Source organism: Cimex lectularius, unplaced genomic scaffold (genome assembly GCF_000648675.2).
Source record: "Cimex lectularius strain Harlan isolate CLEC.00 unplaced genomic scaffold, Clec_2.1 scaffold97, whole genome shotgun sequence".
Lineage (NCBI taxonomy): Eukaryota > Metazoa > Arthropoda > Insecta > Hemiptera > Cimicidae > Cimex > Cimex lectularius.
Window position 1 is genome coordinate 1,444,461 of NW_019392672.1, and position 23,139 is coordinate 1,467,599.

Consider the following 23,139-nt stretch of genomic DNA (forward strand, 5'->3'; position numbering starts at 1 on the left):
ACATCCATCAATCAATTATCTCATTTCATATTCATGCGGTTGCTTCACATTGACAACTCCAATAATTTATTTCCAATTATTAAAAAGCCCATTTTTATGTTGGATTCAAATGAAGGACTGCTGGATTTCATCCCAGAACCTTTGCCTTACAATGATGAGCGCTGTGTCAACACCTTAACTGTTGCGGCCAATGACCCTTATGTTGTTTAAGTTAAGGTTCAGTTTAATCTTAAATTCAGCAATGCATTGCTGTTTAGCAAGTATACCATATTTTGATTGTTATTAATACAAAATGACCTATATTCTTCACATATATATCATATTAAAATATTTGTACAAAATAAGACCTCAAATAGAATTAGAATGTGGTTGGATTGTCTTTCATCCTGGTTTAGCCAAACCATTAAAAAAAAGCTTTGGAGCTTAAAAATCATGTATATGCTATTGTACATCTCAGGGCTATACAGTGTAAATGGATGACTGTTATATTTCTGATTAATGTTGAAATTATTTTAGATAACTTACAATTTTGTAATTAATTAAGTTTTGTGTGCTTTGATGGGCTGTAAGATGCTATTGAGGCCGATTCTATAACAACCCCTTTTCAAAATTCAAACAAACTAGGTTTATTACATTCAAGAGTGTAAGTTATGCAAATTAACAGTAAAAAAAAAAGTTGTTTGCTCCTTTAAAATACACTATTCATTGATGAATTAGACCTTACACAATCTTACAACATTGGAAAAATATTATGCTAAATTTTCCTCTTTTCTAGAGAGCTCTTTCAATTCTGAGCTCTATAGTAATTAATGTCAGGCATTTTTTGTACATTTAATTTTACAAATGATCTTTTGCAGCAGTTACCAAACTTTTTCCGGCATCCTTAATTTATCAGAATTTTTCTGTGGCACCACAAGTCAAAATAATGGTTGATCTCAGCTTGAATTATATGATAACAGTAATAGAGTGCCCTCTCAACATGACATGCAAGAATGGCACACTTACGCAGAAAACAAACACTTTGAGCCCTGAAGATGATCTCAATAAAGATCGAAATGTTGGCACGATAACGAAAATGTTTTTCTGAAATCTACATCACACCAGACCGCATCTCACGATTTCTGAATAATTATAAAATATACAATTGCAGCTGTCTCGTTTACATCCATATATTGGTTGGATAGTCACCAAGGCTTGGTTTTTTTGGGTTTTATAAAGGGGGGGTTTAATTGTTTTTTACGTTCCACATCCAGGGATACAAAACATGTATTTTACAAAATGGGTGATATCAAATACACCCAACCCTATAAAGCTTGGACTTGATCTTACACTTAAAAAATGATTTCATGATAAAAATCTAGCTAAATAATCCAACTCTACCCATCGTTAATATTATTTGTTTGCCCAACATAATGAGAAAATACTCATCTTATTCGAGCATTTAATAATAATACTTATTTAATAAAAATACTTAACTTATGCAAGAAGAAATCATCTTTAAAAATAACAGTAACAAATAAAATTGTTAGGAGAAAACACTATGGAAAAATAACAGTAAACATACAATATTTCATAAATATAACGGTTTATTTTTCATACATCATGCATCTAACTAAATTCTAATCATTCTATATTCAACCGCTGATTAGATTTACATTAGATGGGCGCCATTTGTTTTGAAGCTAAATTGTTTTTTTCTTTTTAACTTATAGCATAAAATATAGTTAACATCTTTGTACGGTTATAAACAAGAGCAAACTTGTTAACAAACACGATTCCCAATCGCGTTGAACAAATAGAGTGCCACCGATCCAATGCAAATAAAAATTCAGTCAGAACTAATTTTCAGAACTTCTAACAAAAATGAAACATGAGTTTCTTTATATGCAAAAATATTCTTGTAATTTATATGAAAAAGAATTAATTCTTTTCTTGTAACATTTTTACATTGAAACTCATGGTTTTTTAAAAATACAAATTGGCATGTAATTTGTGGGTCGTATAATTATAGCCACAAGTATTTTATTAATTAAAGAGTTCCTTAAATTTACTGCCTAAAATATAAAACATTTTTTAGTGGTTAAAAAAAATCTTAAAATTTAACCTATATTTAATAAATTTAAATTCTTCACTTCAGTTCGTGCTCTATTAATAAGAAAATTAGGAATGGAAATGAAAAACAATTAGTTTAATGTATCGCAATAAGTCCAGATTCGAGGAGTTTCTGCATTTTTGCAGCAATATCTGGGTTCTTGAGATGGCTGTAAAATAAAATTGATAAATTAGCGCATGTTATATATGTTTAGTACTTTCTCATGTTGAAAAATACTTACTCCTTTACAGCTTGTGGGTCGTTCTGCATTTGTTCAAGGATTAGACGCATAGCAGGATCTCCCAATATCTGCTGGATTTCAGGGTCTAACATGGCTGATTTTCTAACTTCTTCTGGATTGGAACACAGTGCAATTGAACACTGTTTATACCCTTGTAAAGCTTCCTATTAAAGTGCAATACAAATATAAGAAATAATGATAACGATGAATTATTTAAGATTTAAAACTTAAGAAAACATACACTATTTACTGGATCAATATCAAGTGCCTTTTGGTAAGCAGAGATAGCCTTTGAGTGTTGCCCCATTCCTTGAAGAATTTTGCCCTTCCTGATCCAACCTTTAACTTTAAAAAAATATATATATATTAATTACATGGAAAAAAAAAAAAAAAAAAAAAAAAAAAAAAAAAAAAAAAAAAAAAGACAAAAGTCACTGCTTACTAAATTTGGGATCCAGTGTAAGACACGATTCGCAGTCTTTTAATCCTAAGTCGAAAGCTGCAAGTTTGGTGTAGCAAGCAGCTCGATTGCTGTAATACCTTGAATCATCAGGATTTCTTTTGATTGCTTCTGTATAAAACTTTATTGCCTCCGCATAATTTCCTAAGAACATTTCAACAAATCAACAAATTGATAAAGAAACTAATTCTAATGTTGTAATTAAATAGCTTGGACAGTATACCGTCTTTAAAAAGTTGATTGCCCTGTTCTTTTGCTTCTTCAGCTTTAACAGGGTCAATATATGCTCTTTTTTCAGCCTCTTTAAGTTTCTTTTCAGCATCTGATAGAAGTGCTTTCACCTCTGGTGTTCTATGCTCCGACATAGCCTTTTCGTAGTGGGTCTTTGCTTTTGCCCAGTTCTTTAAAAAAAACCAATTTCATAAAAACTAAATCTATTGGGTTGTCCGGAAAATAATGCAGGATTTTGGTATTAAACAAAAAAAAAGAAACTAGTTACTTTAAAGCAATGTTCTTTAATCAAAATAATTACTCTCAATACATTTCTCCCAACGTGTTGGTAACTTATTAATTCCGTCTGAGTAGAATTCAGAATTTTTAGAATTGATAAAGTCAATAAATGCATTTTCCAGTTCCGTTTGATTTTTGAATATTATGTGTTGTAAGTAGTGGTCCAGGTGTCTAAAAAAATGGTAGTCAGTAGGCGAGAGGTCCGGAGAGTAGGGTGGGTGAGGCAAAGTTTCATAGCCAAGCTCCAATAATTTTTGTGACGTTACACGTGACACATGTGGTCGAGCGTTGTCATGCAACAAAATGGGCCCTTTCCGATTGACCAAAGAGGGCTTCATTACTGCCAATTTCTGATGCATGGTATTAATTTGGTTACAGTATGATTCAGCATTGATGGTTTCGCCAGGATTTAAGAAGCTGTAGTGTATTAAACCAAATGAAGCCCACCATACCGTAACCATTACCTTTTTTTGATGAGTTGGGGGCTTTGGAGCTTCTCCTTTGTCGAGCCACTGTCCAGAACGTCTAGTGTTATCGTAGAGAATCCACTTTTCGTCACATGTAACAATTCTGGCCAGAAATGGGTCATTTTTGTTTCGACAAAGAAGTGATGCACAAACATCAAAGCGCTGATTTTTTTGGCGATCGTTTAATGAGTGTGGAACCCAATTTTCGAGTTTTTTCACTTTTCCAATCGCCTTGAGGTGGTCAGCGACGGTCGTTTTACTGACTTTGAGTTGCTCTGCAAGTTCTCGAACAGTTGTTTTGGGGTTTTCTTCCACCACTGATCGCAGAACATCATCATTAAGAGAGGAAGGCCTTCCACGACCTTCTTCATCTTCAAGGCTGAAATCTCCCTCCCGAAATTTTTTAAACCACCTTTGCACAGTGCACTCATTAACACAACCCTCGCCCCAGACTTGGTTAATGTTTCTAGCCGTTTGGGCTCCGCTTCGGCCGAGTTTAAACTCGTAAAAGAAAATCGTACGAAATTCTCGCTTTGACATTATAAGGATGACTGAATTATTTCCAAGTAGCGGAATGCTACAGAGGTAAACAAACAATATCATTTGGAAGAGGATTAATAAGTGTTGACATTCATACAAATGAGTAATCCTGTAAACGTAAACAGAATATTTTATATAGATTTTTTTTAATGAAAACTTAAAATCCTGCATTATTTTCCGGACAACCCGATATCAGCTATATTTGAGAGGGGAAAGAACAGAGCCAATACTGATCATACCTCCATTTTTTTATAAGCGTTTCCTATCCTGGTAAAGGCTTTGGCAATTAATTTAAAGTCAGCCCTGTTTTCTCTTCCTATTTCAATGCCTTTTTCACATTCTTTTATACATTTATCATACTCCTTCTGTTCAAAATAAACAGCTAAAAAAAGGTAAATTATTATTTTTCTGTTGAGGGGACTATACAAAAAAATACAAATTTACCGGCAATGTTGTTGTAAAATGTAATATCGGTGGGAATAATTTCTCGTGCCTTATTATAATGTTCAAGAGCTTTTTCAAATTCTTTCTTTTTATAAGCTTCATTTCCTAACTCTTTTTCTACTTTGGCCTGAAAAAGTTTAAGTTAAATTTTCTTGTTGTATTTTAGTATCAGCTCATCCTTACAGCTTTTTGTTCAGGACTCAGATCATCATCAGGGTTTGGTTCTGGTTTGGGAGGTTCAGGTTTTGGAGGTGATTGTTGAGGTGGGTTGACATCCATTGGCTCATTGCCCATGTTAAGATCAATACCGAGCAAGACACTCATCGTTGTGACCAATCGTTTGTCAGATAGAAGCAACCTAAACAAATGGCATATTTTTAAGCAACTGCGATTTAATAGCTTTAATTTAAGACTCAAACTTACGAAAAGTCCTGTGGGTTTTTTCTGACTTGCTCAAGCAACTTAAGGTATGATGGGTCATTCAGGAAATCTCTTGTCCTTGGATCAGCCCTCAATTTTGTATAGATATCCGCAGAAGAAAAGGGGTTGTTCATAGGAGGGACCCCTCCTGCAATAAGAAATTTGTCATTTTTCCAGTTCTCAAGTGTTAAAATAAAATAATTACTTTCTGGAGGGACTGCTGAATTCATGACTTCTTCTAAACCTTCCTGAAGCTGTTTGTTGTTTGGGTCACGCTTGATTCCTTCTTTATAAGCATCTATTGCTTCCTTAGACCTTCCAAGGAAAGCAAGTGCACTTCCTTTTCGGGAATAACCCTAGAATAATAAATAAGGGTAATAATAAATATAATATGCACACAGAATGCTTTCCGAAGTTACATGTAAAAAAAATATATATATAAATAAAAGCCAATATATCAAAGAAGACAATATACAAACAATATATAAACAATTCTGAATGAATTACTATTACACAAATTCACTCTTACAAACTTTTTAATGAGAAAGAATAATGAAGAATTTGTTATACTTTTCCCCAATCTGGTTTTAACTTCACAGTCTCCTCAGCATCATCCAAAGCTTTTGCATACATGCCAGCCTTGGCATAAGCGGCTGAACGGTTGCTGTATAAAACATGGTTTTTGTCATCGAGCTTGATGGCTTCGGTGTAGAAGTCAATGGCTTCCTCAAACTGCCCAGACTGAAGAGCAGCATTTCCTTTTTCCTTCAAAGTAACTGCCTACAGAAGAGAAAGAACAAGTTGGTTAAAATAGTTTGAGCTATTATTTCACTACAAAATTTATTGTTTGTAATGATGTACTGAAAAAACAGATCACCTCTTGATAATAATGAACATTAAAACTATCAACACCTATTTCAACATATTATTTTTCTTACTATGATGACCTTATCACTGTATGAGGTATATGTAGTCATTTTAATTTATACTTTTACTAATTACAGTGGAAAGATTATTGAATGAAAATCCAGTCCCTTTTCACTTTTATAGTAGTCTATATTTGCTTTTATCAAATCACACGACCTCAATGCACTCACAGCTCAAATCAGGACATGCACATACATGAGCATATCAATTCTTGCAATCCTCCAGTAATTCCAGCTCTTGTAACTTACAATAATACCAATAATAATGCCTTGAGAATCACCGACCCCGGGTATTGGCAGTCTGGGTCAGAACTTGGTCTTATCCACGTCATTTCAACCCCACACAGTAATCTCCTAAATCCATACCCCTTCACTCTCTATATTCTTACTTATTTATATACTAGTCACTCAGGGTAGGGGAGTACTCGATATACCTCCATTATCATGTTCCCTATTATATTAACTAACCTAATTGAGGGTCATTGTGGTCCTCACACAACACATTCACGCAAATAAATACACTCACTCTCAACACATGCTAAGGACATAAAAATATCATTACAATATACAATACGAAAACCATACTTTCTCCAAAAATAGAACAGGGAACCCAGATACCTACTGCTCAGGCACAATTTTCATATCGAATGCTATTCCTAAGCATTCTCTATATGGAATGCCCTTCAGTGCATGTTACAAATAATTATTTATATTTTAAATTACCAACATTTAGGATTGGTTCTTATAAACTAATTGGGCGTTCTATGTATCTCGAATCATCCTGGACTGCCTAATATTGACGGCTTCGTTCATTTAAGCTTTTTCGTATCTTCTGGTTTGTCAGTCATGGTCTGTTTTATGCTAATTAGTTCATTTACTTTCGGTGAAAACAAAGACATCTTAAGTGGACAAAACCCTGACTTGTTTGAATGAATAAATCCAAAATTGGCAAATAGATACGATCCAACTTTAGGTTCATTATATCACAGACTTCCAAAAGATATCTAGAAGAAATAGTTTTTAATTTAATATCAATACACAAGTCAGAGGGTAGAAGACCCAAATATGATGATAATGAATTTGCTAAATGTGTCTGTTGGCAGAATATAAGGCAAATATAATGGCAGAATATTGAGTACCACCCCATTGACCCTCAAGTAGCTTAGTTATATGACAGGTGTAAAGGGTGATGGAGGTATATCGAGTACCACCAACCTGTCTGAATAGTATATAAATAAGAAAGAATGTATTTAAGAGTGAGAATGGGTTTGGTTTGAACTAATTGTGATAGGAGTTGAAATGATCTAGCTGTTGGTAGCCCCCGGGCCCTGACTGAGGTCTCATCTATTTGGACGACCAACACCGAGGAGTGTGATTCTCAAAGCCTCCTAAATATGGATATTTCACATCATGTAAAATCAAATTACTATTAAAGGTTGCTAAAAAATATTTTCCTTGATAATGATAGCATATTAATTTTTCTGGGCAATAATTTCATCTTCAGTGGCTTATCTGTTTCAACAACAATTTAACAAAAAAACGGTTTTGAGTTTTTAGACATTTGTAAAGTGTTGGTATAAAAGTTTGACAGGTCAAAATAGTGAGTTAAGCATAGCAGGGTGATCAGAAGCAACAAAACTACAGGTACATTATACCACAGACTTCCAAACAATATCTACAAAAAATAATTTTTAATTTAATATTAATGACACGTCAGGCCTCGTCGTAGATGAGGTGCTCAATTGGGTGGGTTGGGATTAGAATATGACCCAAATATAATGATGTTGAATTAGTTAAATTTAGATATTACACAGTATCATGGTAAAATTAATTTTTTACCAAAGGTTGCTGGAAACTGTTTTCCTTGTTAATCAGAGCATTTTACTTTTTCTGGGTGCCAATTTCATCCCAACTGTTCCATATGATTTAAAAAAAAAAAACATTTTTGTCTTTTCAGACATTTGTCAAGTGTTGGTATTCAAGTTTACCAGGTCATCGAGACAGGCAGACCAAAGTGAACAAAACTACAAATTCACCATTTTGCATATTCAATTTCTCACACTTACTGTTCAAATAATCAATACCACTTTACTGGGTCTATCTACTATCGCTGGTTTACGTTTCATGTGCCAAATTTATTGAGCAATTGTGAATACAGTTAAAGATTAAAGACACAAGTTTTTAATGTGATCAGCGTTGAACAGTTCAAGACGTGTTCATAAGAGTTGGCAATGGCGATGAGGATACTAGAAACAGGGTTTGTGCTCCCCAGGCACTGCAGCCTTCTGGTTTATTGTACGTTCCTAGTTCCCTAGTTCAGTGCGATCTACTCAATCTCTCTGAAATATTATGTCATTGACTACTACTGCTGCCATTTCATTCCTTAGGTTTTTTTTTCTATATGCTAAGTTATGTCTCCATTGTTGCTTCACATTCCAAGATGATATGAGTGGCTGTTTCTTCCTCCTCATTACATAATCTGCAAATTTCTCAGATGACAGTGACCGTAGTCCTATCACTTCTCTGTGTCTGATGTGTTCACAGACTCGTAGATCAACAAGCACTAGTAAATTTACGCATTTGGCTTAGGAGGATTTATATAAGTGCAAATCTGCACACACTTGTACAGAATTGAGCCCATCATTTCTCGCAGTCAACTGGCATGCCACGAGAATAACCCACCCTGAGTATAGGCGATTGAGAGTTTTTAATTGTTATTTCAGGCTATGGGATTTTGATGTTTTTAAAAAAATATTTTATGGTTGGTTTTAATGAACTAATTGAGAGTACCAAGAAACTTAAAATACTATTTTAACGAGGGAAATGGACTTAAATCAAAAGCTAAGGAGGTTTTTCTTAAGAGGAAAAAACATGGTGAATTCAACGGTGATTAGGCAAAAATTTATGGACATTAATAATTCAAGGAACAACGCAATAAAACACCGTAGAACATTATTTATAGTTATAGAAATGTCAATTTGATATAAATGACCAGAGTGGGGCTCGGGCGTCGCGTCTTTTATTGCAGAAACGGTGAGAATCGCCTTCGGCCGAGGCTATCCAACATGTGATAAAACTTACAAGACGATTAGAAAGATTTGATTTAATACAATGAAATAAGCGCGGCCTTAAGGTAAAAAAATTACTCGAGGCCCTCGTGAAAATAATCAGTTTCCACTTACGTTATCCATCACGCCGGTAGAACTTTCTAGATTCGTCCGGATTCTAGAACCTTCTGAAGTTCCTGTAGAAGCTCTCGTGTAAAAATGTTATAGCACGAGCACCTAAGCCAACTCTTGAACGCCAAACCTTGTCGGCTAACTTGATAGCGCGAGTCTCGATCCGTTGAGAGCTCACGATTTTCCATATTTCTCTTAAATCTATGAAACCAATTTTAAGGATTTAAAAAAAAAAGATGCTTGTTTTTATTTAGTCCTATTTTATGTCACATTTGCCAATCTATGAAGAAAATGTCTGATCGGTTTTCGCGCTCTTTTTGTTCAAATTTCTTCCACAAATTTGTAAAACTATTATCGTACATTCCCTATGATTTAACAAAATGAAATATATCTTTCATTATCAATCCATCAAATTCAATTTATAGACAAAATAATATACGAAATTTGAAACTTAAAATAAATCCGTACTCTAAAACAATAATATATTCCTAAGTAAAATACCTATCCCTTTCTCATATCAATGGCTCCCCTATTAATTTTTGTCCTAAAGTTAACAATCTTGTTATTTTTAACTTAATCCATATTTTCTTAGAGGTCATAATTGACCATATTAGCTATTCCGAATAATTATTCTTTTTATCTAAAGTTTTTGGTTGAAATGAAAAATTAGTGGCATGAGTGGGATTTAAACCCACGACCTTCAGCTAGGGTGGAAAAGACAAGTTATTTTTAATATCAAGCTTAAATGGCATTATATGGCTTGAGCAAACCTTTTTAATAGTAGATCAACTGGCTTAAAAAAAAAAATAATAATAATAATGGTTGGTCTGACTGTTTGTTAAATAGTTATAAGATTATCTGGAGATTGTGAGATGCGGTTTGGTGTGACATAGCTTTTAGAAAAACATTTTGTTTATCGTGCCAACGTTCCATTCTTTATTGAGATCATCTTCAGGGCCTGGGATTTATAAACATTGTTTAAATTTTACAAATATATGTAGGATATTGAAAAAATGAATTTATACAATGCTAGAAATTTTAGATTCAAAGTATTTGTACTCACTCAAAGTTTTTTCCACATCCTACATGTATTTGTAAAATGTAAACAATGCTTATAAATCCCAGGCCCTAAAGATGATCTGAATAAAGATTGAAACGTTGGCACGATAAAGAAAATGTTTTTCTAAAACCTATGTCACACCAGACCGCATTTCACGATCTCCAAATAATCATTGACTAATGGTCACCACAATACCACACAATAGTTATAAGTTTAAAAGTGGATATATGGACAACTAGGGATGTGGCGTGTAGTTGGTCAACAATGGACTATGACAGGCTGCTCACCACATCCATAGTCGTCCAAATATCGACTTTTAAATTTATAACTATGTAACAAACAGTCAAACTACTTTATTTTAAAAAAGCCACTGAAGATGGTCTATATTAGACTGAAACATGTCTGACAAAATGAATGCCTAGTGTGGGAAAGACAATTTATTTCCCATCCATCAACTTATTACAGAGTTTCAGAAAATTAGGGTGGACACTATCAAAAAATTCTTGCATTAGATACTGTTAGGATCTTAAACCAAGGGATCATATTTCTTCATATTTAGCTTCTTCAGCAACTTTATTCTAAGAACTTATAAATGGGGAGTTTTAATATATATGTACGTAAAATCAGATCCAATAAATACCCTCAATATCTATCAACTGTCATATTAGTATTCTTACATCACTGTCTAAAGTGGAGCTTCCCAAACTGTGGTCCGCCGATCCCACAAATTTAGAGAAAAAGTAATAATTACAAAAATAAACAAAGAATGAATAAATAAAATTAAAAACTAATAACAATGAGTACTGAAAATGAAAGTTTTTATTTTGTAGTAGCAGTCAATGTGTTTTTCATAGACTTGCTTTAGCCATGAAACAAATGCCAACCACTTTTAAGAAAGTTTTGGATGACTCTGTTCAAATTATTAGTTATATCAAGTTGTGGCCATTGAAGTCAAGACTTTCACAATACTATGTGACATATGGGAAGTCTTGATCATTCCCACCTTCATCATACAGAAGTCAGGTGGCAGTCTTGTGCATAAGCACTTTCATGATTTCAGGAATTACATTCTGAAGTCATATCTCTGTTGATGGGCCACAATTTCAAATTGGCCAACGTGTTCAATGATGAGAAATGGCAATGTATATAAATTAGTAGATATTTAGTTTTTAATAGATATTTAGTTTTGGTGGCTTTACAGTTAGAAAATCGGGGTTGACATAGGTAAGTTAAGTCTTACCTTGTCCTTATATAAAATAAATATATACGGTACATTTCATTAAAATAAATTCCTAAATAAAAAAATCCAGTTTTGGGTTGAATCTGTTGAGCATGCAATTGAGCAAATGCACATTTATTAATGAAATATGTGATCACCTTTGAAGTTGGGAAATATCCTTACTTCTAGAACTACTCAAAAGCTTGAGATACAATGTTGCAAGACAATGAATGGGTGGTCAAACTATTTCCAAATTGACAAAGCCAACCAGCCTCCCTCAAGTGAATAAGCAAAACGTGTTCTTGGTTCGTTTGCCACAACATACCTATGTCAATCTGGATTTTCTATCCATACAGCCACCAAAACCCAACCTGTCTAGTTGCTGTACCTGACATCCGTCTCCAGTTATCAAAAATTAAACCCAAAATATCTAAATTGTGCAGGCTAAAACAACCTCACTCTTCTCATTAATTCATTAATCATTAGTGTTCAAATTATTAATTTTGAAATTGGCTAGATTTACATACCTATTGATACATACATATCAATTCTATCCAATTAGATTTTTGTGTTCCGGATTCTTTAAATGAAGTTAAGTAGGTCAATCTGTTTGTTTTCATTGTGATATTCCTCTCCATCACCTAATTAGGAATGGACTGATTTACTCTAATTTATAAAACTTTATCTAATTGTAAATACTTGAATGCGAGGGGGTCCTCCCTGGATTTTGTTCTGTGAAAGGGGACTGCTGGGTAAAGAGTTTGGGAAGTCCTTCCTTATTTACGGACTCCCATGCTCTTACATTCTCTTTTCAATCTAGCTTCCGAAAATTTCATAGTTGTGAGACAGCACTTCTCAAAATCTCAGATGATATTTGCCTAGGCACTGTTGGTAATAAGTGTACTTGTTCTACTTGATTTTTCCAAAGCATTCAGCTCCGTAAATCATAATTTGCGTATTTGGAAACTGATGCATCTTTTGGATTTTTCTTCTACTATTACTAAATTTATCTCCTCTATCTGAAAGAAGCCAACAAGTTAAAGTCATCCAAATTCTATCTCCCCTTTATAACACATGCTGGGTACACAAAATTACCAGTATTATATAGTATGTATAATAAAACAACCCTCCAAAAAATTGGAACAAGGGACGCAGAAAATCTATTATAAATGGATAAAGTTTACTCAGATTGTAATTTAATATGGATTTTATGCTGAATTGACGTAGGGTCTCCTGTTGGGTCCGTCTTCCCTTGCGGGTTCGTTGTTCCTCACTGAAGATGGTGCACTGCTGAATGCAGTTGAGTAGTTCAACAAACCCGTGACCCAATGCTGGTTCAGCTTGAATTCACCTACTCGCTGACCAACAACCAGCAATCAACACTAATATGGATTTATTCATCTGTCAGAACCAAAGCGTATTGTTTAAAATATCCTCCAAAGAACAATTTAGAGTGTAGAATTAGGAATATTTTAACCTTTTTAGATTATTGCAACTTAACTGTAAATATTACCCAATTGGGCCATCTTTATTTTAATAGAACGTACACCAAATGTATTTTATTGTTTATTTCAAACTATATGTATTTTTATCGTTATATGAATTCCAACATATTTATGTTAATGTAAGGCAAATTAAGCGAGATCAAAAATTCACGAGTTTTAATAAAAAATATTTAATTATGAAGGTTTGAAAGAAAATTCACTAAAATCCTGGACAATCATTTAGTGATAGATTAAAATTTAACATGTTTGGTGATTAGTGACCGTTAGTAGATGATTCTTTGGAAATCGTGAAATGTGATCTGGTGTGACGTAGGTTTCAAAACAGCATTTTCTTTATCATGCCAACGTTTCGATCTTTATTGAGATCATCTTCAGGGCTCAAAGTGTTTGTTTCTGCATAATTGTGCCATTCTTGCAAGTGCACACTCAACACAACACGCAAGAATGGCACAATTGTGTAGAAACAAACACTTTGAGCCCTGAAGATGATCTCAATAAAGATCGAAACGTTGGCATGATAAAGAAAATGTTTTTTTGAAACCTACGTCACACCAGATCACATCTCACGATTTCCGAATAATTAAAATTTAACTAACAATTTATTACCTCGTATTGTTTTTAATGTGTTATTTTTTCTGTTATGATACAGAATTATTTGAATAATACAACTGCTAATTTAGTACATAAACATAATTTTGAGAAACCAACGCATGTAAATGTAATAACTTCTTAACTTTATCATCTCATAGACCTCAACGCTCACCTTACAATAAATAAAATCCCTTATCACAAAACTGTCACCCTTCCAAAGCTCACAGACTGCTAGTACACAATTTACCTATAAGTATACTATAAGTATTCAACCTATCAAAATCTATGAGATTTTCTCCTGTGGTCTGGGATTGGTAATCCTTTAGTTTGATAGATACCTATCATCTTGGTCTGCCTATGCTCACTGAATTTTGTCAGTCAGATGCATCACCTTAACACTAAAGACTGACAAAAATGAGCGAGGATAGGCACACCAAGATTATAGGTAATTATCAAATTATTCAATTAAAATAAGTTTGAATTTTTGTTGATTAAAAATGAAATCCTTAGTACCAATAGTTTTCTCACAAATATTTTACTATAAAAGCATAACATCTAACTATTTTACTAAATTTAAAGTATCTAGAAAATCAATCAGCACAACCGAATAAACGAATCATGTACTTATATAACACAATGAGAAGGACTTGCTACATCATGAGATTTTGGATGTAAAGTTTATTAAAATTCAGAAATAAAATCATTTAAACTTAATGTAATTCCATCATTTTCAAGTTTTTAGAGAGTTGAATAAACTGGTACTTAATTGGCAATGAACACTATTAATTACGTAACGTGAATATACACAAAATTGACCTTTAAAAATGCCACTTCTCTAATATTAACACGAAGAGGGGATAATGGTGGCTCAAAATATATTTGGCAAGGAATCGTGGAATTTCTAATCACAAGTACGCTCCTCTTTTGGTTGCTCTTAAATATAGGCATGTGATTCATGCTTTCCTAGACCAAAATAAATTTTAAATGATGCATAAAAAAATAACTTGTTGACTTCCTAGAATCTGAAGCAAAGGGTTTTTGTGTGATAAAAATTCTTAGGGCAGAATTTCTTTTTTATTTCACGTTACATTATACTTTTCATAAAAATATGACACAATATCAAAGTTACAATTTCAATTATTTCCATTAATTAAAAATAACAAATTGGTTAATACACAATTATAGTAATTATATGAGCTGTTTCACTCCAAAAAAATATTTATCCAACTTCATTTGAACATTGACTAGACTCTCTTCTCTGAGCCCTTGACCTGATTCATGTCAAATCAAATTCAAATTTCAGTGTTCTTTCCTCCATCAAAATTGGCCAGCAGAGTGGCATCATACCGATATACATAAAAATATACATTGTATAAATAAATAAAAAGTGATCATTTGGATATAAATCACTATATACATATTATTGTCTTTTATACAATTCCCTATACTGTAATTTAATATTTATTTGTACACTTAGTTTTTTTTTGACAATTAAAAAATTAGGCAGTGGCATCCACAAAAACTCCATTACTTCTATAGCCTGCATCATAAGACTGCAAAACAAACAAAAGGAAAAAATAGAAAACAAGCTGATGAAAATCATTATACAATTATCAACGTTGAAAAAACATACCATCATGTCAGGGTCATCATCATCGCTTTCTTCCGAGGAGAAATATTCATCTTCTTCTGGCGCTCCCGCTGCGACAAGCGCTTGCAAAAATGAAGAGTTCCTTCTTGCTGACTGATACGGGGTTTCTCCGGCATAATTCGACACCTGTGGATCTGCCCGTAAGTCCTGAAGCAACACCGATGCAAGTTTCTCATCCCCGAGTTCGACTGCCAAATGGAGGCAAGTCCTTCCACTTTTATATTCCTATAAAAAGAAAAAGAAATCGAATTATGTCGAGTTCGTTGGCATATTGAATTTTGCATACTTACTCTTGCATCAATATCTGCGCCAAAACCAACAAGGTGTTTCATTATAACTAACTCCCTCGCCAGGAGTGCTATATGAATGCAGGACAGCCCTAAAACAATTGAAAAAAAAAATGAATAAATGATTATTTAAATTATTTAAAAATGTATATTGAAGGTATCTCAAGGGGAGATGAAAGTATAAGAGGAGTGGGGTAGACAATGACCTTTTATTCAAAGCCAATAGGAGGTCAAATCTCAACAAAGCTCTTTGGGTTTACCCCAGTACTATTTTGAAACAAAGACGGGATTTTCCTAATTCTATTGTACGAAAAAGGCATTGAATTTGCCTAATTGCAGGCCTCAAAAGAATTCATTTTCTGTAATAATTATTGTGAAATGGCGAGGTTGGATGATTTTTTTCCCAAGCTTAAGATTTATTTGGAATTTCAGAAATGTAGTCTGTTTTATCAGTGGTGTTTTCAGATAAATATACTTTCTTCAATAAATTTTCGTACGTCTTTCGACAGCAATATATTAGAATTTTTTTAAATATTTCAATCTCCCTTTTCAAAACACCCTATTCCGAAAATATTTTCAAACAATTAGCATTATCTTATTGACGTCTAAACTATCATAAAAAAATATTAAAGGAACTAACGGCAACAACCTTTTTATCTGAAGATAATTTTATTACAGGCGAAACGTTCGTTCGAGTTCTGAGAACAACATTTTAAGTCCGTTACGAAAGGGGACTTTTATTTCCTGTCCAAAAGGACGAGAAACCCCCCGTCGGAGAAAGGACATGCTGACAAAAATGTCCAATCCTCAAACGAACGGGCAGACGCCTAGTCTGGGATCCGTTCGCCAATTATGGTATGCTTCTGAAATAAACCTAGCTAAGAATACCAGGTCAGAAAAGAGTACTAGAATAGTGCAATCTAAAGTTGGAAAGCATTCGGGATTCCCCAGACCTACGAAAGAGAGGAGTCCACGACCCCCACTACGGTTTACAACACAAATTTCTCTCAACCGTTTCCCCTGTCCCGGGGTTCTCTGTTATGGAAAACGAAAAGAGAAAACATTTCCTACTTCCTGGATGAGGAATATCCTATTTAAAGTTTTACATACACCGGGAAAGTAACATCCTACATATCTAAAACAACAGCTATAACGTATGATTCAATGAAATAAGAAATTTTAATTAGTTCCTTGGCTCTAACTGTATGGACCATCAGAAATGATAGAATTTTTAAAGGACCTTAGGATCTACTTTAAAAATATCATACATTTCTTTCTGGTTAAGCTCTGTCAATTCTATGAAATGACCGAATTAAATATAATGAATGGAAGTTAGCAAAGGGGTACTACTACACCGGCGTGTTTAGCAAGTAAATTGCCTACTTCCTTGTATGTGATCGTTTTCTCGACCTTTCGAATATACAACGGACAGAAAAATAAGTTTCAGGGCATAAACATGGTCAAAAAGAAGTTTCCTTAAGACGTGGTTGGCGAGTGAAAAATATTTTCTTGAACGAGGTTCAACTTTTTGCTTTTTTACAAATAAAACGTACAAAAATCCTAAGAGGAAGAGGAAAACTTTCGATAATGAATGGATTTTAAATTGTGAACCGATCTTCTGGTGGCCTCGAATCAACTAGATGATTCAGTTCCTTCCCCTGTCTACTTCATCGTCTAGCGAGTAACAATTTCATTCGTGAAGAAATGCCAGCTTTATTAAAAATATTTACCAATGTAATAAAACCTTATTTAGACCTTAGGCGTACATTCCCTGTTTTATTGGTCGCATCCATCTATCTTTAGGACCAATCTAATCTACTTTTGCGCCAAATTGCGAAGCAATATGGGATTCCCCAGGTTAGAAGCTACGCGACCTTCTGTACATCTTTCAGAGTATGAACAACGTAATTTGAACGAAGGTCGTTAAATATTTTTTTTATGTTTTAGTTTCGAATATTTCTCTGCTGAGTTCTTTCAGGCAGTCTGTGTGGAACTTTTAAATTTTATGTAAAGTGTGGTTGAGATGAAAAGATTAGTTTCACGTGCGGGACACTAATCGTTTCATCTCAACCACATTTTACATAAAATTATAAATCTCTGAATAACTACTCTGGTTCAGCAATAGGATCAATTAACAAAAAAATGAATTACGTTCTACGAAGAATATTACGATATTATAAACATTAAAAATCCTTCTGAAAATTTGTGGGACACGTGTCCAATAATTTATTTGTTTTTTAAAGTTGCCTAAAAAATCACCACATAATGAGCGAGTTATGTTAAATTTCTTTTCACTGATACTTCAGTTCAACCAGCAAGTTAAGAAAACGAAAATGACAATCCATAAAAACAAGCTAATTCTCAAATAGGCTCTACTAGAGAAAGAAGAAAACAAGATATAACGTGAACGTTGAACACAACCCTATTTACACACTGTTAAGAGATTGTAAAGGATTTAAACTATTTACAATTATTTTTACATAAAAAACCCTTGATGCTCTTGTCATTGATTTTAGTGCTTTAAATTAGTTCTTAAACAGATACGGTTTCTTGAATATGATTTACAAATAAACCCTCATTAAGATTAAATTAGTCTTTCGCAAAAATTATTGTTAAGAAATTTAAAGATGTCCTATTGTTAGAAAATTCGAGAAAATAGGGATCGAGGTAAACCTTAAAATAGCTGACCTGACATTATAACCATAGTTTCTCATGGTTCAATTAGTGCTTATATCCAATCTTAAGAACGGTGCAGAGTTCAATAAAAGAAAACAAACTGGACAAGACGATCTTTATCAATCCGAACGGTCTGGTGACTTCCAGACCATTATGACACTTTTAGGGGTGTTAACATGTTTAAAAAGTTCAAATGTAGAAAAGAACAGGAAAACCAAGTGGTGGCAGGAGCTTATCTTTATAAACAAGAAGTGTATGCAGAAATTGTGTTTTACCATCGTAATTGAAGACGTCCAATTCTGGAGGATGAGGCTGCCTCGGTTCCGGGACGTATCGCAGCTGTGCAGCGGAGACCTCGGCCACTGTCACCTGCTCAGTGAGAGCTCGGACGCAGAGAAGATCTCCACATGCAGTGGCCAAGTGGAGTGGCGTGTTGCCGCTCTTATCGACGATCCTCGTGTTGGCACCAGCACAGACTAGCCTCCTCACTATCCTCGGTTGCGAAGTGAGCACTGCGAGATGGAGTGCAGTCTGAAAAAGAGATAACAATTTAACAACTTATCTTGACTACAAGCATTGGGATTTAAAATTCCGATGGTACTTGATAAGATTGTGTATTTTTGTACACGGTAATGGACTATCAAGTACCAAGCAGGGTCAAGGTAAAACATGTCCGAACTGCCTTTTTTCCAGATAGATAAGGATTGTTTGAATGATGCAGTCTATATAGTAAACGTTCGTTAGTTTTATGCATATCAAGAAATTTGCAGTAAAAAAATAAATCCTGTCATACATGAGGGCTTAACGTCTAATTGCCCATATGGACAAACCTTAGACGAGAGGGGACAAACCACAATACTTTATGCGTATTATACACGCTTAAAAATCCATGGGCTATACCGGGATTCGAACCCAGGACCGTTAACGTGGCAATTCGATGTCGAACACCCTAACCACTATGCATACATTAATGAAATTGAAAAAAAAAATCAAGAAATTAGAACGTTTCTTTATACGACTGTCGTAATACCTTCGTCCACGAAGTGGACATTTGGACTAAATGTGTTGTAGTAACCGACAGACATAAAATTTAATTATTTGATTGTGACAGATTTTTAAAAATCTGCGAGGATAGGCAGACCAAGATGATAGGTAAATACAAAACAATAGGTTTATCACCCCGCAAACCACGAGAAATTTTCACGATAAAATTTAATTTGTTGAAGTCGTGAGGAGCGGTCATGAATGAAGTTAGTTTAGAAAAACAACTTTTCATTTTTTTTTACCGACCTTTCGACTGACGATTCATATTGGTTTTGCGTGAAAGTGTTGTGACAAATACCATTATGACACCACAAGAATAGCACCACACTTTATGCCCTGAAGATGACCCGAATTAAGGTCGAAACGTCGGCAAAAAAATGAAAAAGGCGTTATTTTAAACTACCTCATTCCGCTCCTCACGACTTCAACAAATTACGAAACAACAGGTCACTAATCAACACAGAATAAAATTTAATATTTAAACCAAACATTTCGATCGATTTCACTAGGATAAAAATGTTTTTGAAGTTTAAGAGGGAATATAAATGGCATATAAAAGGAAAACTTGATATAAAATTTGGTCCCATTTCAAAACAGGTTTCACTTTTTAATATGCATGCATAAGTAGCCACACAAAAAGAAAGATGCAAAATTTTTTCTCTTTCTTTTAGCAAAAAGACTAGTATAAGAGTCTAGGAAAATTTTGTTTTTATAAACCACGTGGTAAATATTACTCCATTATTATTTATTTAAAAGAAAGTAATACATGCCATAACGACTAAGTTTTTGTTGTTCTTTTTTAATAATTACCTGTAGTACATTTTATTGAAAAAAATTGATAAACAATTTGGTTATTCAAAAATTTATAATAAGCATAAGGTCAACATTTCTATACCATACATTCAATAATTTGTTAAGTGGTGAGGAGCGGTCAGGAATGAAGTATTTAAACAAAAAACAAGTTTTTTTGTGTGGAAAAAATAGAGATATAAAGAATATAAATATTGAACCAAGTATTTGATAAGACATCACGAGAATAACACCACACTTTATGCGAGTTTGAAATATTTAGTTCAAAATTTGTATTTACATATGTACTGTATTTTTTCTAATCAACATAAGTTTTGTAATTCGCCCAGGCCCTGAAGATGACCGGAATAAAGGTCGAAACATCGGCAAATAATGAAAAAGGCGTTTTTCTAAAATACTTCATTCCTGACCGCTCCTCACCACTTCAAATTTTTTTTTCATATTGTTATAGTTTGACGTGCTGCTCAACGATTTCGTGATGTAAACCATACGAATACACATGTCTCTTTTATAAATATAAACATAAACACAAAATGAAATTCAGAGATTTCCTCCAATAGACTGAGATAAATCTATAGTTTGACCCGTCATCTAGCCTACCTTCGCTGATTTTTGTCAATCTACAAGGATAGGCAGACCAAGATGACAGGTAACTATCAAACAGGCCTATCACGTGACCACAAGACGAAATGTCACAATTTTGTATTGTGTTTATGTATATTTTTATTGAAAAATCGTTGGGCAGTTCATGTCCGGGTGGAAAATGGAATCTCAACGATATTCTTTACCACCAATCGATCCAAGGTAACGCTGTTTGAACAGTTTGGGAATCCCAACGAGTTGAGTGTTCAGAGTAGATATTAAAACTGAGTGAAGCGATAATGGGATTTCAAAATTTATAAGAAATCCACGGTTTTTCCCCCTGAAGAGGTGAACAATAGACAATTGACGATCGGTTAGTCGTCACAACCGATAACCTCTCATGCCCTGTGAATATTATTAACTATAAGTTTTAAGTAAAAAAAGAGCTTTCGTTGGAGTAATTCATGTTAACTTAGCGAGCTTTGATAAGCACAATTGCGAGGGCAGATGGGGAAACCCCAGCCAAGTGGTCTGTTTGTAATAAGCCAATAATAAAAATGATGTCAAAAGAAAATGCTAATTAAATTACATAGTTAAAACTGACATCCTGTTATAATTACTTCTACGGAAAACTCGTTGATGAATGAAACTCGTTTTAACTCAGCGACCTTGAATTTTGTAAAAAAAAATAAAAGGATGGAATGCAGAAAGAAAATTGAAAAAGAAGATTACCTGGGTAACATCATTCCTCAAGTCCAAATAGAGTGGGCTCGGTACCATCCTTATTAAGCTAAACGCAACCTCGACAGAGCCTTGAATAATCGCCACATGCAGTTGCCTAAAAGGTTATTACAGAAATTTGTTAAATTTTATGGATTTGTGTTTTTAATGGTTGTGAGTACTTACGTATCGCCTTCGTCGTCTTGCTGGAAGTAGAGCTTCCAGGGCGGAGTGTCATCTTTCCTGCCTCTCGTCGTGGTCGGTTTGTCCAGATCGTTCTGATCTTCTATGTTCAAATCGCTCAATTGGTCGGACAAACCGACGTCTACACCGCTGTCGATCCTCATGTAGGCTTCTTTCTTAAACTCGCATTCTCTATCCAGCTGGGTCTGTTCTGGATTTTGTCTTTCCGCGTTTCCGGGAGGTGTGATCTCGCCAGAAGCGAACGTCTCCGATTGAATGTTGACGCCGGAGAGAAAGCCCGAGTCGTGCAAGTCCTTCGGGTCCGCTTCGGATTTCTGCCTTCCGATCTGATCTGAAACCGTCCCCTTGTTAGAGGTGGAACTCTCTTGTTGCCACATTGTCACTTCTATCTATGCGCCGGACACTGGGAAACACTAGAACATCGTCCGGAAAGGTTCACGTTTTCGGGATCGGACGAAGAAAACTCAATGGAACGCGTCAAGGATAAACTGACCCGTGCTATGGGCTCGCACCGACAAACCCTGAGTTGTGACAGGAGGACGTGGAGTAATACTAGAGAAAGGACGAGAGAGTGGGGAACCCGCACATGCGCCTTATACACTAGGGATTCCCCGGCTCGACGACTCCGTGTACAAATCTACTTATAAATTATTTAGATTTTTCCAAATCCCCCTTCGCCTTATTTTCCTCAAAAGCGATAGTTAGTCGACGTCGAATTTTCTATTCGGAAATTCCGTGGATAATTTACAAATTTAGACCTTTTTCTTTGTGAAACCCGACCTCCCATCAAATTCTCTTTGGTCCGACCTGTCCCATTTCTTGGAAACTGTATTATTTTTCAATGAATGAAACAACATTGACTTGCTGTTGTTATCTACGCCGTACAACAGATAAACAAGACTGCGTATAAATTTCCAAATCGAACCGGTTCAAATTAAATTGTTCAACGTCAAAATCTGCAATCCCACAGGTCATCTTAGGACGTTAAAATTACGGATGATACAGTTCACTTATTTATTAAATTTTCGATCATAAATTAAAAATCTACGAGGATGGACATTTTATAACGCAATTTATCTATATCAATACGTTCTATTATTATAAAAACAATTACATAAGCTTTTTTGGATTGCTACTCTTGCTTCAACCGGTTAATTCTATACACTTCACTTAATGGTTTCAAACACTTCAAAATTGAATAATTACAGCAATTATACTTACGGGCCAATTTTGATTGATTTAAAAAATAATACACATAGATTCTTATTGTTTTAAAATTTTTGATTTTTTTTTAAATTAAAGAGCATTAATTTTAACTCTTTTCAAAGTTACACACCTTCGTTCTGACAAGATGGTACGTGTAAAGAAAAAGTATAACGTAACGATTTTATAAACAGCGAGTAATATAAAAATAGGACTTATTACAATAAATCCCTTTATTTTGGCCTGTTATACTGATATAAATCAAATTAATCCATATATGTACTTAATAGTCATAATTGACCGTATTA

The 23,139-nt window shown here is 34.2% G+C and overlaps 2 protein-coding genes across 5 annotated transcripts in view; both read right to left on the minus strand.

Annotated features, from left to right (window-relative positions):
- Positions 1–1,568: 1,568 nt before the first annotated feature.
- On the minus strand, positions 1,569–9,515 carry LOC106667116 (stress-induced-phosphoprotein 1). Of its 2 annotated transcripts, XM_014394827.1 has the most exons (12): positions 9,283–9,515; positions 5,745–5,954; positions 5,380–5,530; positions 5,178–5,322; positions 4,938–5,112; positions 4,755–4,881; positions 4,550–4,692; positions 3,017–3,194; positions 2,776–2,937; positions 2,575–2,678; positions 2,334–2,497; positions 1,569–2,261 (listed from the first exon to the last, which is right to left on the minus strand). In XM_014394827.1, exons 1-12 carry the CDS (start codon positions 9,289–9,291, stop codon positions 2,189–2,191), a joined length of 1,641 nt encoding a protein of 546 aa, XP_014250313.1. In that variant the 5' UTR covers positions 9,292–9,515; the 3' UTR covers positions 1,569–2,188. The 2 variants fall into 2 exon arrangements, with proteins under 2 accessions (XP_014250313.1, XP_024081105.1); XM_024225337.1 differs by having other exon boundaries at positions 5,178–5,530.
- Positions 9,516–14,716: 5,201 nt separating this feature from the next.
- The window catches only part of LOC106667081 (NF-kappa-B inhibitor cactus), a 45,286-nt gene continuing 36,863 nt past the window's right edge, over positions 14,717–23,139 (minus strand). For all 3 annotated transcript variants that reach the window (XM_014394773.2, XM_014394772.2, XM_014394770.2), the window contains exons 2-7: positions 21,611–21,959; positions 21,437–21,542; positions 18,544–18,799; positions 15,596–15,684; positions 15,288–15,530; positions 14,717–15,207 (exon numbers count right to left, since the gene is read on the minus strand). In XM_014394773.2, the coding sequence (XP_014250259.1) occupies positions 15,154–15,207; positions 15,288–15,530; positions 15,596–15,684; positions 18,544–18,799; positions 21,437–21,542; positions 21,611–21,771 (909 nt within the window). In that variant the 5' untranslated portion in view covers positions 21,772–21,959 and the 3' untranslated portion in view covers positions 14,717–15,153. The remainder of the gene's footprint in view (positions 15,208–15,287; positions 15,531–15,595; positions 15,685–18,543; positions 18,800–21,436; positions 21,543–21,610; positions 21,960–23,139) is intronic.